General features: G+C 47.1%; 1 protein-coding gene across 13 annotated transcripts in view; it reads left to right on the top strand.

Annotated features, from left to right (window-relative positions):
* FAM178B (family with sequence similarity 178 member B) overlaps window positions 1–19,448 on the top strand; it is a 2,777,737-nt gene that overhangs the window by 2,272,266 nt on the left and 486,023 nt on the right. For all 13 annotated transcript variants that reach the window (XM_078666947.1, XM_078666951.1, XM_078666950.1 and 10 more), the window contains 2 exons: window positions 3,077–3,253; window positions 3,372–3,469. In XM_078666947.1, the coding sequence (XP_078523073.1) occupies window positions 3,077–3,253; window positions 3,372–3,469 (275 nt within the window). The remainder of the gene's footprint in view (window positions 1–3,076; window positions 3,254–3,371; window positions 3,470–19,448) is intronic.

The following is a 19,448-nucleotide window of genomic DNA, read 5'->3' on the forward strand; positions in this document are numbered from 1 at the left end:
GCCTGGGGATGGAAAATTCTGATGGTCATTGGGATGGTCTTAGCCATTCTTTTCCTGTTCTGTCTATGCATACAGTGTGCTCCTGCAATATGTGGCCTCTGTGCTACATCATGTGTAAGGAAGCCTGTGTCAAGACACGAACTCAGCACTAGAATGATGTTGCAGCAACACCTCAATGACTTTAGGAATATAGATCTGGACTCAGATTAACATGAGAATAGATTAATTGCCTATGTAAGGGCAAAAGGAGGATCTGTGGTTCTGAAAAATATGGATCCGTAATAGTACCGGACTCGAGAATAAAAACTTCGTCGAAATAGGACGAATTTGGTATCAAAAGACCGGAAATGACGAGTACATCAAGCACGTATATTTTCAGTATATTCGAGTGACAATTGCGCCTCGAAATCGTCATTTACCTTCTGAACCCTCAGTTGCATGTTGCCCTCTACATAGGCCTTAATCCAGTCGAATTTGATTCCACAAGGACACGTACTCCTTAATCGACTTCTTCCTGACCCCAGTACAAGTTAGAACCATTGCCCCAGGCTGAGCTCGTTATGTCAGTTCCCTCCCAGTGGCCAAGCAAGATAGTATCTAGGCCCAACCGGCCATAAAACCATTTCAGCACGCACACCTGCCATATCTCGCTCACATCTTTCTTCACTCCTTTCTCCTCACTTATTTTATGGTGGGGAGGTGACCATTTTTATTAGGGGTCCAGCGATATCTGATGAAATGTTGGGCCTTGCCGGATGATTTGTTATGGGCAGCACGACGTGAAATATGTACATGTCATCATGACTCTGCTTTTCTTTTTGTAATCAGTAACCATAAATGAAATACCGCGCACCCAAGGAATGTTTCGCCAAAGGGTGAATATTAGGTATAAGAAGAGAAGCCTGACTTCATGAAAGTGTGCAGTCTCCTGAATATACTTGTATCGTACTTCTAGGACCCTGTCACCTTGGTTGCAGCCAATAAACTAATCTTTGACTTCACCTGGAAGACTCTGAAGTTTCTGTGGGTCTGACTCAGGAGAACCCGAGGTCTTTGGTGTGTTGATCCCCTGGCACCGCTGGGTTACCGGTTCGGCACCGGTTCCTAAAAACCCAGTACCTCAAGCCACACATGCGCACTTTGAAACTTGTAACCCAGCTGTCTTAAGACAGCTGGGCTAAAGTAAGTGCAGGGCTCCACTGTCCTAGGGAGCAGCGGGTAAGGCCACTCTCTCCAATCAGGGCACTGCTGTCAAGCATTAGAGCAGCACCAGGATTGGTGCCTGCACTGCAGTGCATCCAGTCCCTGAGACAAGTTCCGGAGCGGAGGACGTCGGTTCAGGTAAGTGTTGTTTTTTAAATTAATTTTTGCATGCCCCCCCACCCAAGCCAGCCAGCCACCACTGTGCTGGATTTGGGGAAAGTCCCAAGTTCAGGTCAACTGAGATGGAGCACTGGGTGGATACAGGGACCAGATTAGTCCTTCTGAAGAGCTACATTCTCAATTCTGGTGCAAAGAGTTCTGTTCGAATTGAAGGAGGCTGCGAAGAGAAGGCTTTCCGCTTGAAGAGCTGGTCAGCCATTGAGGACGTTGGCTGCTGTAGCACAAATAGCCGGTCGTTGCTGGAGTTTCTTGTTGGTTGATCACTGTGGACGGTCACTGTCAGTGCAAAGCGCAGATTTCACGTTGCCAGTCGTCATAGACGGTCACTGTTGGTGCAAAGAGAAGAAGTCTCATGTTGCTTGTCATTGCAGGTGGCAGAGTTTCAGCTTGTGGTTGCACAGAGCCCAAAAATCAGGATTTTCACCTTTTTCTAGAGTTCACAGATACAAGTCATGGTCCAGGAAATGGAGTGCACTTCAAGGGGATGAGGACTCACTCCAGCAGAGGCCAGTAGCAGGGTTCTGGCATGTCCAGACAGGTTCAGTTGGTGTTGGTCAGCTGGGCAGTGCAGGGAGCCCTCTGGAAGCTTGTTGTGTCCCTCTAGTTCACACAGGAGGTTAGCTAACTCACCCTTGGAGTCACTCACTAAGGGTAGCTATGGATCAATTCAAGCAGGACCAATCTACCTTCTTCAGGTACCAAGGCAGTCCTTCATGCAGCAGGGCAGTCCTTCTGGTAGAAGGGCAGTCTTTCTTCTGAATCTTCCACAGGTCCAAGAATGTTCTGATGAGTGGTTCTGAAGGACCTATTTTTAGACCTGGTTCCGGCCTTTATGTAAGGGAATTCCCTACCAGACCCCCAAAACTGGTTCTGGTCATTCTCCCACATCCCCTGGTTCTGACTACAAAATCAGGTGTCTCCAACGAGTCGACTCTGAATTACCAATAACTTGCAGACACTTTCAGAGTAGTTCACAACCTTGAGTTCATTTTTAAATAAGTAGAGGGTCACAATTTCATTTTGAAGTTTTAGGAAAGACTGTGTTTATTTTACTTTAATATTATTAAGCTGCCGATAGCAGGGCCTCAAAATGAACAGTGCTCAGATTTATGACCCAGGTTGTCAGTGGACCTGGGGATGTCTGGTAACAGTGTGCGAGTTGCTTGGTCTTCAGTAGTTCATTATGTTTTTCACTGATCAGAAGTAGCTCTCACTACAGAAAAGGTTGAGCGCCTGATACAGACAGTATATCAGGATTGTTTAAGGAATGCACAGTCAGCATTCGGCCAACTGACACCAACTTGAAACAAACCATTAACTTCCCCACTCAACAGACTCGCCCCCTTACCCCGACAGTTGGCATTATCACAAGTTTAACGTATCTCACCCATATTCCTTACCACTCCCCACATTACCATTGCTACTTCTCAGTATTAAGGTGCCCAGTTACTATACTCTTGGACCCTATTCCCCTTAATGACTCAGATATGCAGCCCAGCCACCTTTTATTTCAGCTCCCGTGTGTAGTCTTAAACTTAATCTTTCGGCCATTACAAAGCGTGTTTTGATCCTGGGTAGATTTGGGGGGAGAGAGGAAGGGAACTTCTCGCTAGTTTAAGCCTTGAGAACAGGTGGATTTGTTATACTAGTGTCTGATGTTTGGTGTTTCTTCTGTCCATATTTTCCTGTTTAGTTCCTGACACTGTGCGGTGTTGCCCGGCCCCAGTGGTACTCGGACTGCGAGCTGCTGTGCCTGGTCAGCATGCTTTCCAAGATCAGCCTAGACCAAGGCCTGAGGAATCAGCCCAAAGAAGACCTGCGACAGCTGTTGGCTGCCCTGTTGAACAATATCAGGAGCTGGGATAGAAAGGTAATTCCCCAAACCATCAATGGCACCACCTCCTGGGACTCTGAAGGTGAAATCACGGGATGATGAGTGGAGGAATGGCTTCCTAACATATGGCCTCTATTCTCATTTGGTTTTCTAGCTCCAAGAACTCTGTGTATCTCTGAGCCAACTCACGCAGCATCACCATAACCTCCTGAGCATTGTACAGAACATTCCCGACATCACTTCCCGTGGCAGGTAGGTCCCACACTGTAAAAGGCAAATCTTGAAGATCTCACTCAAAGATTCTTTCAATCCTTCCACAAACATCTGTGATAGGTATGTCTCACTTGGGACAGTTAGGTCTGGCTCATTCATTGTTCCATCCCCACCATACTGTTTCCTGACATCATCTCTTGTGCTCCGGAAATATTCCTCATGCACTCTGTGATCACCACAGTCTAAGCACTGCACTTACAGTGCTGACCTGGAAGCTCTTGGAAGGTAGGTCTCACACATGCAGTTAGTTAGGCTTCATGCACGTACTAAACACTAGGGGGTAGCTCTTCCTAAGGTCAAAAGAGAATTACAACCTTGTTCTGGTTTAGAGAGAGATATATGAGAGTGGTCAGTCTCAATTGATTATGAAGAGTAATGGGGGATCCCTCCTTTTGGATATAGTGCCCTAACACACCCTTTTGTCATTTTACAGCTTGACATAGAGGCACTGTGCTAATCCTTTGCTTAAATACTTTGCTAGAGAAACAGACATTTGTGGTAAGCAGATTCAGAGTGTTGCTGGTGTTGTAGGGCACTCTATACAGGAGCTGCTCTCCACCTAACAGTTCTCTGTTTCCTTTTTACCTAATTTATGCAGCACTCTAAGTAAAAAAGGGTATTGTTTTGACTTAAACGGGATGCTCGCTTGTGTCTGGACAAAGCTTAACCTTTCTGAAGTACTATAATGATAGAGGAACATGTGTCAGGGGTTGCTTTTGTTCATTCCATGTTTGTTTGGATAGTATTTTGACAATCCAAAGCTGTAATACCTTACCTGGAGGGGTAAAAGGCTATTGTCATTGTATAGCTCTGCGTAGAGTCACTGTGCTAATCCTATGCTTAAATACTTTGCTAGAGAAAATGACATTTGAGGTAAGCAGATTTAGAATGTCGCTGGTGTTGTAGGGTGTTCTATACAGGAGCTGCTCTCCACCTAAACGTGGACACTACCCAGAGTTCTCTTCTTTTTTGCCTAATTTATGCAGCACTCTACGCCTGAAAAGGTATTGTTTTGACCTATACTGAGTGCTTCCTTGTGTCTGGACAAAGCTAAACCTCTCTGAAGAGCTATATTGATAGCTACACACATGTCTGGGGTTGCTTTTGTTAATTCCCGGTTCACTTGGATGTTATTTTGCCAATCAAAGCTATAATACTGTGCCTGGAGTGGTAATAGGCTTTTGTTATTTTACAGCTCGGCATGGGTGGCACTGTACTAATCCTAAGCTTTAAGACTTTGCTGTAGAAATGGCAAAGATGTTGCCCATTTCTAGCTTGGCGTGGATTGAATGGTGCCAATCCTATGCCTTAAACAATTGCTAGAAAAGCAGACATTTGAGGTGATCAGATTTGGAGTGTCACTGATGTTGTAGGGGCTCTTTACAGGAGTTGCTCTCCGCCTAAACATGGGAACTACACAGAGTTTTCTGCTTTTTTTGCGTAATTTATGCGGCACTTTAAGCCTGAATTATATTTTAATTTTCTGCACTGGCTGTCGTGTGGGAAAGTGGAACGCCGTCCACCACTGTGTGGAACCATCACTGGATGTTTACGGAAAACCCCTCACTGTAGGGGTACCTGCGGCGGACCACATGACCCATAATGCAGCACTGGGAGTAGACGTGGTTTTTCAGAACTTTCCACCTGCGAGGCAGGTACAGGGCATGGCCACAGAATGGGAGTGGTGTCAGCTTCAAAAATCATCGAAGCAATGGCCCCTGTGTTTATTTAACGGACTGAAACGGGCACTGAAGATTCCTATCTAAAGGATGAAACGCGTCTGCCTAGCGTTTCAGAAATCAACTTGTCTGTTAGCGCTTTACATATTAAAAGCTACCTTGTTCCCCCGGAGTTGTTCACACTTTCTTCGGTATGCTGGTTGGAGAGAGACTGGTATGGATACCTAACGCCGGTTAGTAGGTGACGGCGTGCTGTGAACCCCTCTCGGTCTGGTGTGACACGGGTTTACCTGCTACTAGTTTGGTGATGCATGAAACTGCTACCGTGTCACCCCCCCTCTGCGCATGGAAACACTTGGCGAATCACCAACACGAGGGGAGAGATGGAGGCAGTATTTCGCTGCCTGAGTAAGGGGGAATAAGGAAAGACTTTGAATTTTCTGCACTGGCTGTCGAGTGGGAAAGTGGAACGCCGTCCACCACTGTGTGGAACCATCACTGGATGTTTACGGAAAACCCCTCACTGTAGGGGTACCTGCGGCGGACCACATGACCCATAATGCAGCACTGGGAGCAGACGTGGTTTTTCAGAACTTTCCACCTGCGAGGCAGGTACAGGGCGTGGCCACAGAATGGGAGTGGTGTCAGCTTAAAAAATCATTGAAGCATTGGCCCCTGTGTTTATTCAACGGACTGAAACGGGCACTGAAGATTCCTATCTAAAGGATGAAACGCGTCTGCCTAGCGTTTCAGAAATCAACTTGTCTGTTAGCGCTTTACATATTAAAAGCTACCTTGTTCCCCCGGAGTTGTTCACACTTTCTTCGGTATGCTGGTTGGAGAGAGACTGGTATGGATATATATATATATATATATATATATATATATATATATATATATATATATATATATATATTTTTTTTTTTTTTAAATTTCACTGAAAAAAACAAAGGTCAGAGGGAGGTTATAGCTAGGCTGACAGTTCACTTGTACAAAACCAGAGAAATTCAGCAGGTATAGTTAGCTGAGCTAACATTAATTTGCGCCCTCGCAATGCACTGCTTATGACTTCACATATTACATCACTCATGACATGGTCAGTGACATCACTGTTGACATCTCAAATGACATCACTGATGACATCATCCAGTGACTGTGAGTGGTTTTAAAATGTGTATAAGTCTTTAATATACATACTCTAAGGTGAATTAATGAATCAGTGGGTGTATGAGTGCCTGTATCGATGATTCAGTGGGTACGTGACTGACTTTATAAGTGAGTGAGTAGGATTCTCAGTGAATGTATGGGTCACTGACTAGATTCTCTGGATGTCTGTATCAGTCTGTCAGATGGTGTCTACATGTCTGTATGGGTTGGTGAGTGGGTACATGAGTGGCTGTATAGGGGATTGATTGGTTGTCTGATTACTTGTATGGGTGTCTGTGTGGGTGGGTGAAGGGGTGTGTGACTGCCTGCATGCAGGAGTGAGTGGGTGAGTCATTGGCTGTTTGGGTTAGTGTGTGTTTGAGTGAAGGGCTTTATTAGTGACTGATTATGTGTATGGCTGTGTCGGTGAGTGAATGGATGTGTCAGTGGTATATGGGTATATGGGTGAGTAACTGGATATGCAAAAGGCAGTATAGCTGAGTGTTGACGTTTATGAGTGACTGTGTGAGTGAAGGATTGTGATAATGTCTGTATGGATTAGTGAGTGTGTTTGTGAGGGACACTATGGGTGAGTGTGTATGTCTTATGAATCTGTATGAATAAGTGAGTGGGTGGGTGTATAACTGTATAGGTGAGTAAATGGCTGTGTGATTTACTCTATATGTGAGTGAGTAGGTGTGTGAGTAGCTCTATGAGTGACTGACAATGTGTGTGTGGCTGTATGGGTGGACATATCAGTGGCTGTATTAGTGAGCGAATTGATGTATAAGTGGCTGTATGGGTAAGTGAGTGGATGTGTGTGTGTGTAGACCGATGAATCAGTGACTGGGTATGTAAGTACTGGTATGGTGGGTTAATGGTTATGAGATTGTTAGTGTTGACGTTGAAGTTGTATGAAATTGAGGTATGAGTGGGTGCGTGAGAGATTCTGTGGTTGATGTCATGTGAGATGTCATGAGTGATGTCATGAGTGATGTCACTGACCATGTCATGAGTGATGTAACATTTGAGATCATAAGCAGTGCATTGCGAGGGCACGAGTTATATTTAGCTCATATAACTATAACTGCTGAATTTCTCTGGTTTTGTACGAACGAAATGTCAGTCTAAATATAAGATCAGTGTAACCTTAGTTTTTTAGTGAATTTCTAAGGTTTTTTAAATTTTATTTCCTAACTATAACACCCCTGTAACCTTAGGTTTTTTCTGTGAATTTCGAAGGTTTTTAAATGATAATTCATAGCTTTAACATCCCTTTACACTTTGTTTTTTTCAGTAAATTTCTAAGTTTAAAAAGAGTTTTTATTTCTTAATTGTAACGTTCTTTTTTTAAAGTGAGCCTCTAAGATTTTTGTATTTTCTTTCTATAATTGTATATTATATTTATATTATATACCACTCATTTTTGATTTGGTATGTGTTTATCAGAAAGTACATTAATAACTGGTTTTATTTTTAAGAATTGTAGTATTTACTGGGGAGAATCTGTGATCAGCAAGTGTATTTCAAATACTGAAAAATACACTTAAAGTCATTTTTTGAATAAAGTTTAAGTCCAAATATTTAGTAAGATATTGTTTTTACTTTTCTTTCTATGATCAATTTAGGAGAAAACCACCTTTCCATATAATCGCGACTACCGATGTCATTGTGGTGCCGTCGGTAGTCTTGAAAGCGTGTGGTTTGTACAAAGTGCAAAACATATATATATAGACACATTCTACAGTATATTTAACAATAGAGCTTTTTTAGTATACTTTTCAAACTCATGTTTTTGTAGTGAGTTTCCGGATTAATCGTCTACAAAGACTATTTTCTGTTTTCGTGGTGACGCCATGCATCGCAACGAGGTTGGTAGTCACGGAAAGCACGTGTTTTTCAGAAACTCTAAAACACATATTTACAGGTATTTTAATTGATGTTTGACATTAGTCTTATCTGTAGCTGTCTTTCAAACACTCTCAACACAAAGGCTCTTGTCAGAGCCACCCAAGAGGCCTTTATTCCTTGAAATTTGCCGTGACGTCGCAATGATAGCAATCACATCGTGAAAATGCAAAAAAGCAGACTTTCAAAGACCACATTCAAAACTTTTAACTTAAAAAATTCATTCTATTACAATACACACATTACAAACCACATCACTGCTTTAAAAACATATTTGTACACATATGTTTCTAATAAACTTTTTAAGCAACTGTTTAAACCCTACTTCCTGTTTTTGCAACTACACGAGAGTCCCGATGACTCCGGTAATCGCAATGATCGTGGCTTTTTAGGGGGGCAAGACAAATATATGGACACATATAACAGTATATTAGACACTAGGAATGTTTACTGCATTGTTTAAACTCATATGTTTGTATAAAAACAACCATTTAAACCTATTTTCAGTTTTTGCGGTGACGCCGGGGGTCGTGATGATATCGTGAACCTTGATCACCACACATTCGTCGCGAAATGACAAAACAAATGCAGACATTCAATAGCCACCACCACATTCAAACTTATAACAGCAAAATGGATTATAACCAACACACTAAACACATTTCTATCTAAATGACTGTATATTAGCATGTACAACTCCCGTAATATCTCTATAACATAGTGCATAACTTTTTCAGTGTAATCTATGACTGCATGCATCACTGTATCACTAAGTCTCTCATTCACTGCATATGAATTTGAGAGGATCTGTGAGACGGTGCATCAATCTATCAATACTTCTGTAACAAGAGGGGGCGTGGCCAGCAGCATGCAGGACTAGACGTGTCTCCCGGGAGCTCCCGGCCGACGTCTACATATCCGACTTAATTTCGCACCACCACTAGCTAAAAATCACCCACAGACTGTCGGGGGACGCCTGGAGGGGAACGAGCGGTCCGGAGTGCGAAAACTGAGCCTCCGGAGAGAGATAAGCCGAGCTCTACACGGCGGCCGTGGTGGAGAAGAAAACGCCAGACAAGATGGCGGCTCGGTGAGAGGACTGAGAGCAGGTGAAACATCATACCGGGCACATGAGACCGCGTGGGAGGAGAACGGCGCGAACAGACACTGAAGCCCGACAAGCCCGGAGTGCCACAAACACCCTTGTGCTTACCGGAACGCCCGACGGACAAGGACCCGAAGTAGGGCGGAGGTGCACCGGCGGAAACGACTGCTCCAAGGGCGTGGGGTGCACAGTGACCAGAGTCGAAGGGTGCCCCGTTTGACAACGTCTAGACCTGGGCTTAAGAGGGGCGCCGGGCCACAAACAGAGTGTACCGGGAGCATCGGATGACATCGGGGCGCGGGACGCCCTTACACAAGATGGCGGCCGCCGCACCCAACTGACGACCGGAGAGGAGCCCGGAGGTGCCAACGGCGAGAGAGAGTGGTTCCCTGCCCAGGCCGACTGCAGCAACGGCCCAGACGAGGTACATAGGGTGCGGCCAGAGCGGGAAAGTCACAGAAGCCGAGAGCCCGGAGGTAGCCGACCTTCACCAATATGGCGGCCGCAGCCGCTGCCGGTTACTGTGAGTGAGCTGTGGGAGACACGGGAAGAACTACACGGCCGAGTGAACGGGAACCGGCGGTGGGGTGCGATAGAAACTCCGAAATACAACAAGGGGAGATTGTGGCAGACAACCCCCGCCCCCCCCCCCCGCTCTCACCACCTGCGCGGACTTCAGGACTCCCGGGAAGCCACGGACCAGCACACAGGGGTAAGCCCACGAACAACGCTAAATACCGCCACCCCCCTGCCTACACACAAACCCTAGGGAGGCGAACTCTGACCACACTGGGGCAAAACTATTAAAGCGGACCGCTGGATCTGGGAGGGGAAGCCCTTTGAAGGCGCAGGAGTTACACAGTGAACGGTTGTAACTCTGAGGAGGTGGTGCTGGGACGGCAGCACCAGCACGGGCCTGGTGGTGGGCTGAGACTGCGACCGGCAGCAAGGAAGCCAGAGGCACTCATAGGGGCCTCACTAGAAATACCATTGCGTAGAGTGGGACTGACCCATGTACATTTGAGAGAAGGCGCCGCAAACCGACTAGAGCAGTTACAAGGGGCGGTGGTGCGGGCAGAGCGGGAGACCAGGAGGAGGCGCACAACCGGAATATACATTGCCAGATAGACGGGGAAGAAACGGAGTGCCAAGCCAGTACAACACTCGGAATAGTCATCCAGAGACGTAAACCGTGGGGCTAATCCGCAAAAGAGCCGGTAAAGGATATCTGACATAAGGCAGACAGCGCCCGGCGCAATTGGATCCTTGTGGGGCATAATACGAGAAGGCAACCAAGACAGATCTGCCTACACCCTTCGACGCAGGGCACACCACTAAATCAGTGACGATGGTGAAGAAAGACCCCCCCCACCCAAGAATCCCAAACAAGGCACACTGGACATCTTCACGGCGCCGAGAACATCAAAAGACAACCCGGGCCCGGCAGCGGAGGGGGCCACTGACACGGACAGGCTACTTGCAGCAATCCAGGCGTCTAGATCAGACATACAGGAATCCCGAGCAGCATTGGAGGTTAAAATTGGGGAAGTGGGCTCCGAGGTCATGCTCCTGCGCCAGGATTTCAAGAACCTCTCCGCCAGAGTGACCGAGACTGAAACGCGCATTGGTGAGGCTGAAGACTCGATAACGACAATCCGAAAAGACATGGCTGAGCTTCAGGCGTCACACAGACAGCTACTCTGGAAGGTGGACGACGCGGAAAACAGGGCACGACGCAACAACCTCCGATTCGTAGGTTTTAGAGAGGGAATCGAGGGGAACAATATGGTGACATTCCTGCACGCATGGCTCACGGACACCTTCCCAGGAGCCCGCTTCTCATCATGCTTTGTGATCGAAAGAGCGCACAGGGCGCTCCTAGCGAGACCGCCGGAGGGCGCAAGACCCAGACCAGTAATCGCGCGCTTCCTAAATTTCGCTGACAGAGACTTAATATTAAGAGAAGCGAGAAAGATGGGCGACATCCGAGTGGAGAACACCAACATAATGATTTTTCCAGACTATAGCCAAGAAGTCCAGAAGATGCGGCGCTCCTTCGACTCGGTGAAAGTCAAATTGAGATCATTGAACATTACATATATGTTGCTCTTCCCGGCAAAACTCAAGGTCATCTACAAAGATAAGGCGCACTTCTTCAACCACCCGGAAGATGCATGGCAATGGCTGGAGGAGCGACTGATCCTTAATAGTCGGGGAAACGGCAGGGAAATAGGAAATGGTAAAGGCAGCACAAGAAAAGGCGAGGTGGGGCTCTCCAAAACAGCAGAGGAGGAAATCCAGGAGACTACACTCGAGATACACGGGAACCCCATACCAGTCACGCCCGTCGGCAGGATCCAGGAGAGGTAGATCTGAATCACCAGGGACGTCGAGAACGGCACACATGGCGCCGAAGGGGTCCCGGGACCAGGCCTGTTCAGAGGGAGAAAGGGAACACCCCAGGGACTCTGACGTGAATGACGAGATGTCGGACAGTGACCAACGTTCCTTACACCCATTAGAAACAGAGATACGACAGTTGGAACAGGACTTATCCGATAAGAACTGCAGCACAGTACCGACCACACAAGACTCACACTCGTGAACCTGGAAGAAGTGGACGATTTGATTGTCGGCCGGGACACGGACATGACACGCAAGTGGCCACCACCCTTTTAGTTGTTGTTTCTTTTTCTTTTGTTAACCTTTTCTGTTTTCAGGAACAGTTTACTTGTTAGTTTAACAGTTCTTCCGCCGCCTTGACACACGCTCAGGGAGTGGTATATACCTTGGCCGGGATACAAACCCAGCTTGGGGGATACATCACAGGCTAATATAGGCGGATCTTGTGGGACATAGTTGAATAGAGGGGGAGAGAGGGGGGGTGACAGACCGACTTCTACTGACAGCTTGAACCTTGATGAGGACGAGTCTGGAAGGGGAGAGAGGTGGGGTGGGGGGCGGGAGAGGGGGCAGAGGAGTTTCAACAAGTTGGGGGAGTTGGGGGGGGGTCATTGGGAATGGGAGCACACGAAGGAACACAGTCAGACGCATGAGAATCAACGTAGTCACACACAGCGGCTATGGTCTCCTACGGATCTCCGGAAGAGTTGCACAGTATGGCAGGTACACTAACGACCACAGAAAGAATACACAGGGGGATCTCCATTTTGACCTGGAATGTTAATGGATTAGGGTCCAAAATAAAGAGAGGGTTGGTAAATTCATACATCAAGAGGGTCGCCCCGGACCTTATCCTCCTACAGGAAACGCACCTGAGGGTGGGAAAATGTACATTCATAGCGAGGGGGAGATACAAAGTCTTGACCCAAGTGGGCTACACGTCAGGCGCCAGGGGAGTCGCAATACTAATTAACAAAGCGCACCCCTTTAACGTAACACGCACATGGAGCGATCCACAAGGTACATACGTGGGAATACAGGGGACGTGGAATAGACTAAGCATGACAGTTATCTCAGTATATGCCCCGCCAAAACTCCAATCACGCACACTCAGAAAGGTGGCATCCATCCTGCTGGAAACGGCAGACACGATGCAAATAGTGGGGGGGGGGGACTTCAATGACGTAATGTCAGAAGAATTAGATCGTTCAGGAGCAACACGCAGAGGGGGGACACAAACAGCGCTGGCAAAATACATGGCAGAAATGGGACTCACTGACACATGGAGATGGCGACACCCGACACAGGAGACGTTCTCCTTCTATTCAGGGGCACATAAAGCCTTCTCCAGGCTAGACTACATTTTTGTGGCAAGGCAATACCTGTCGGAGGGAGATGAGTACACGTACAAAGCAAGGGGAATATCGGATCACTCCCCCCTATATGCGAAATTAGGGAAAAACACGGAAAGACGAGAGACGGAATGGCGCTTGGCAGCATGGGACATTCAAACCCCAGAGATAATACGAGGTCTCAGGGCAGACATAAAAGTGTACGTAGCGGAGAACGAGGGTTCAGTAGACTCCAATGTTACCTTCTGGGAGGCCATGAAACCTGTGTTGAGAGACAGAATTAAAGGGAGACTGAGAGACGAGCGAAACAAACAGCACAGGGAGGCAACAGCGTTAGAAATTGAAATCCTGACTCTAGAAAGGGACTACCATATAAACAAAGGGGTAGGTATACTGAGGCAGTTGCAAGACAAACAAAGGGAGTATAGAGAACTGGTCTCGAATGAGGCAAAGACGCAATCGCTAGCAACGTTACACCGCCTATACGATGTAGGTGACAAGTCAGGCAAGCTTCTGGCATGGCTGGGCAGGAAAGAACGAGCAGCACGGTGGGTGGAAAAAATCAGGAGGGATGAGGGAGGCATGGAAACTACCGACAAGGGCATAGCAGAGGCTTTCGCATTGCACTATGAGAACTTCTATAGAGGAAGAGACCTCGGGACAGTGGGCGAGGCCGTACAATATATGGAAACTGTGGATATCCCATTATTGGATGTAGAACTCAGCGCCCCACTAGAGGCGGGAATCACACTGGAGGAGATAACTATAGCCATTAATAAATTGAAAACGGGGAAAACGCCAGGACCCAACGGGTTCCCAGCGGAATTCTTTAAATAAACAGCCGACTTGCTGACACGTCACCTCTTGGCCCTATATGTCGAAGCCTACGAGACAGGGAGACTCCCACGAGATCTAGCATTGGCAACCATAGTGCCGATATACAAACAGGGCAAGCCGGTGGAGGAATGTGCCTCGTACCGCCCCATCTCACTTCTGAATATGGAGGTGAAAGTGCTGGCTACGATTCTAGCGGCGCGCCTACGGACAGTCATTCCAGACCTTATACACACAGACCAATCCGGGTTTTTGCCGGATAGAGCGACAAAGCTCAACCTCAGACGGACACACAACTGGCTCCAAGAAGTAAAAGATAGTACGGAGCCGCACTGGTTCATGTCCTTGGACGCTGAAAAAGCGTTCGACGCAGTGCACTGGCCCTTTCTTATGGCGGTATTGCGGCGGTTTGGCTTTGGTCCGCACTTTCAGAACTGGATAGGGCTGCTGTACACGGCACCGAAGGCACGGGTACGAGTGAATGGATGCTTATCGCGCGAATTCCGAGTAGAGAGAGGCACCAGACAAGGATGCCCACTGTCACCTCTACTCTTCACACTCACAATAGAAATATTGGCAGCCAAAATTCGACAAAACCCGGAGATCCATGGCTTTACGTGGGGTGAGTTAGGGGGTACCCAGGAAAAAATCTCACGTTATGTCGACGATGTATTGTTATATATTACGAACCCCGAGGTCTCGGTAGGGACCTTGTTCAGAGAGTTAAAGGGCTTTGGGGCAATGGCGGGCCACACCATCAACTGGCATAAATCAGTCCTGTACACGCCGCGGGGAGCAGTGCAGGGTGTAGCGCTACCGGACCGCCTACTCACCACTTCGGAGGGGTTCCAGTACCTTGGGATCTATATCACACTGGACGAGAAGCTCTCGTTCCAGAAAAATGTGGAACGAATAATGAAAGAGGCAGTAGAAGACATGACGAGATGGAGACAGTTACCGCTCACCCTACTGGGAAGGGCGGCGATGTATAAAATGATTACCTTACCCAAATTCCTCTACGCACTTCAAAATGAGTACTATCCGCTCCCGACTAACACTATCACCAAAATACACGCAGTCCTGCGATCATTCCTATGGTTAGGCAAACAACCACGCATCGCACTCCAGACACTCCAACGACACCAATATAGTGGAGGGATTTCATTGCCGAACCTAGAGGCATACTACTGGGCTGAACACCTGACCCCCATAAATGACTGGTTACATGCACCAGCGGACCACCCGACATATGCATTGGAAAGGCATAAACTGTCCACACACAATGTACTTCGCTATCTGTATGGGGGGAAGGCAGGGAGAACGCTCTTGCCCGCTACTGTGATTACGATACGAGCATGGACACGGGCCACAAGAGCCACGGGGTGGGAGGAGAGACCAACACGTCAGACACCACTATGGCACTGTAAATGGTTCACAGAAATTCAAAAACTAAAAGGCTTCCAAAGGTGGGATGACATAGGGATATCTACTATTGGGGATGTGATAAGGAATGGTGAGCTGAAGACATTCGCGATGCTACGGGCGGAGTTTGGATTACACCACACACAACAATACAAACACTTGCAGCTAGTACATGCCTGGAAAGCACAGAAGATATCACTACAGGATATACCGGAATATTCACCTCTAGAAGGGAGACTCCTACAGGAACAGATGGTACACCAGGCAGTATCCCTCACATACAAAACACTCAAATATGTTGGGAAATCTGGCGAAACTCAGAGGTGTATGGGAGGCGGAAGTAGGGGAATTGGAGGACTTAGACTGGGAGCTGATACTGATGCACCCCCGAGAAGTGGCCATTAAGTCACGGCTGAGGCTGATCCAATTAAATGTGTTACACAGGACATATTTCGATAGGAGGCGTCTCCTCAAGATGGGTAGGATAACAGACGCCACATGTCTTCGATGCAGATCCGAACAGGGGGATTTCTACCACACTATCTGGTCATGCGAAGAAATACAAATATATTGGTCTCACATCTTCACTGAATTGGGGGAGGTATTGGGAATAGAGCTAACACTGGACCCGAAACTGGCGCTACTAGGAATGGTGACGGAAGTAGACCTGCCACGCCCGCATATCATTTTCCTGGTGCTGGCACTAGTAGTGGCGAAAAGGGACATTGCGAAATACTGGGGGGTGGCGGAGAGGCCGGAAATAGAGGAGTGGAGGAGAGGGCTAGACCTCTATATGGCAGCAGAACGAGTGACATACAAAGCTAGAGGCTGTCCCAAAAAATTCCGAAAGGTATGGAATAAATGGAGACAATACCATGGCCTAGGAGTGGGGCAATAGAAGGAGACCCATAGAGGGGTAGACGGCAGAGACGGGAGTAGGTGACCACCTGATAGCGATAAGTGCCCGAAGGAAGACAGGGACACTGAGAATCCAGAGACACCAAACATATGAGGTGCTATACAGAGACATGGGTGGGGAGACGAGCAACATTATATTATGCACAAATGGAACTGATGGATAAGTGACACATAGATTGATGGAAATGTGATCTGACTGTCATCCCTTTGAGGGGGAAAAGCTACCAGTTTGTAGATATGTATGGGTGTGAGGGGGGGGGAGTTGTGGGAGGAAAACAAAAGCAGGATTGGGGGTTTACATGAAAAGCTCGTAAGCCTTAGCACAATTATACACTAATTGACGTGAAAGGTGTCGCCGCCCGGCCCCAGGGATGTGGGCATGACGGCTGTGGTATGGAGCCATGATGTAAATTTGACGTGCTAATGTGAGCTTGCTACACCTGTGTCCTTTTATACCTGCACAAAAAATAAAGTTAAAAAAAAATACTTCTGTAACAAAATGTGTGACTGCCTTAGTACATCTATGAGTGGGTTCACAATGGGTCTGTGATTGGTTGCGTAAGTATCTCACTCAATCTGTAAGTAGGTGCATGAGTGCCTTTGTGCATTTGTAAGTAAATATATGACTGACTGGATCTGTGAGTGGATACATGAATGTCTAAGTGGATGTCTGAGTGGGTGCTTGAGAACCTGAGTGGATTATTGAGTGAGTGCATGAGTCTTTAAGTGGGTCTACGACTGGCAGCTTCAGTGTTTGAGTGGTTCAGTCAGTGGGTGCATTGGTCTCTGAATGTGACTGTGAATGTGGACATGAGTCTTTGAGTGTATAACTGACTGGGTGCATAAGTCTCTGAGTGGGACTATGAGTGACTGTGTGGATCTGTGAGTGGGTGTATGAGTGTCTCATTGGGTCTGTAAGTGAGAGCATAAGTCTGAGTGGGTGAGTGAATGGGTGCATGCATGAGTGTCTGAGTGGGTCTGGGAGGGCGAGTGTCTGGATGGGTCTGTGAGTGGATACATGAGCCTTCACTGGGTGAGTGAGTGGGTGCATATATATCTGAGTGAGTTTGTGAGTGGGTGTGTTAGTTTCTGAGTGTATGTGTGACTGAGTCCATAAGTCTCTCAGAGGACCTGTGACTGAGTGTGGTAGTGACTGTATGGGTGTGTGTGTGAGTGTGTGTATGAGTTCTCAGTGGGTCTGTGAGTACATACGTCAGTGTTTGAGTGGTTCTGTATGTGGGTGCGTGGGTCTATACATGGATGCATAACTCTCCAAGTGAGCCTGTAAGGGGGGTGCATGAGTATCTAAGTGGGTCTGTCAGTGGGTGCTTGAGTGCCCAGGTGGGTCTGTGAGTGGGTGTAACTGTCTAAGTGGGTATGAGACTGTACACATGAGTCTATGACTGAATCTCTAAGTAGGTGTATGAGTCTCTGAGTGGGTCTGTAGACTGGTGCATCACTCTACGGGTGAGTCTGTAAGTACCTGAATGGGTATGTGGGTAGATGCAGGAGTACCAGAGTGGGTATGTGATTGCATGTATAAGTCTGCGAGTGGGTATGTGAGTGGGTGTATGAGTGTCTGAGTTTATAAGTGAGTAGATACACAAGTCTGTGACAGTGACAGGCGAGTGTGTACAAATGCATATTTTTTTTGTGTTTTCACTAATGTTTGCGATGACTTTGTGATATTAGCGATGTCCCCATGATGGTACACGGAGGCCTGCGCTGGCGGTCACGTCGTCGTCAAGAATATCGCGTGCAATTTAAAAAATCAATTTTCAACACATAACTTGTGTCACTAACAAACCCATTCCTCAAACATGGAGTCAGGACATCTCCACCCTGACCCCTTATGTTAGCTTTCACACAGATTTTCAGCCCCGGGAACCATTCCCAGACAATAAAATGGGAGCCGCATTTGTTCAGGTTGCGTCCAGCCAATCAGAGCATTCCCATTGGCGCGCGCATTCACGAGTCATCGCAAAACCACCTCGAAATATCAGCGGCCAGAGATATATCTATCATTTTCAGCTTAAATTTCTCAAAAACTACTGAACCGATTTGCACCAAAAAGCACAATCTGCGTAACAACATCTACCTTTCTGCCAAATTTGGTGTACGGTAATTCTGTTCAGCAGTTTGGGCTGTAGGTTCGACAGCGCCTTCCTATTGGAATTAATATTTCAAGCGGCCACATAAGTATTTGAGCCCTTAATACTTACGCATAATTGATGTTCTCAAAGTCACCAGATACAGCTAATGCTCTCAGAATTGCAAGATACTCCTCTACAGATTTGTTTTCTTTCTAATTTGTTGAATAAAGTCTGTATCGTTCCATAACAATATTTATACTCTTTCCATATCGTAACCCCAATTGTTTTATTGCATAGTCAAAATCATCAAGTTCTCCACTTGTTATAGGATCCATAAAGGCTACATGTTTTAATTCTTTTAACTCTGCACCGTCCAAATAAGAACCTCTACGAAGGCCATAAACACTCGATACCAATCCTCTCAGGACGTTGGCAGTTCTCCAGCATGCTGGAGAAAATAATGCGGTAATGCAACAGAAGCTATAAAACCAACGACTAAGGAAAAAATGTGTAACGCAATCAAATAGAATAACAAATGTGGTCAACATTGTATGGAAGAGTTGCATTCCTACCAGCTTCCTAAAATCATTATCATAGGCAAAACGCTGATTATCTTCCTTTAATTTTATAATGGTCTGCTCCTGCCACAAATTAGTGGTTAGTTTTTACCAGGGGAAACTCCTCCTGCTTCGTGTAAGTCACAAAGATAAGGCCACCAAGTACTTGATGGAGGTTACTAAAGGCAGTGGGGCTTGTTACATCCGCCATATAGCTGTAAGTGTTCCTTTTATCAACAATACGGCTGTCATCTACTTACCCCCTTCCCAGCGCGGCGAATTCCAGCGCGGCGAGGGGGGGGTAGGGAGTGAGCCCGGCGCTTCTGTGCTTTTGACGGAACCACGCCGTCAAGAGTCATGGGCGGCGTGTGCTCATGACGGCGTAGTTCCGTCATCACCACGCCCGCTCTTCAATTCGCCCGCACAGGCGGTGAATCAGTGCCGCGTGGGCGGATCGGCTGCAGCATGACGGAACCACGCCATCATGAGCACACACCGCCCGTGGCTCATGACGGCACGGTTCTGTCATGAGCACGCAAGG

The sequence above is a fragment of the Lissotriton helveticus genome, chromosome 11 (assembly GCF_964261635.1).
Source record: "Lissotriton helveticus chromosome 11, aLisHel1.1, whole genome shotgun sequence".
Classification (NCBI taxonomy): domain Eukaryota; kingdom Metazoa; phylum Chordata; class Amphibia; order Caudata; family Salamandridae; genus Lissotriton; species Lissotriton helveticus.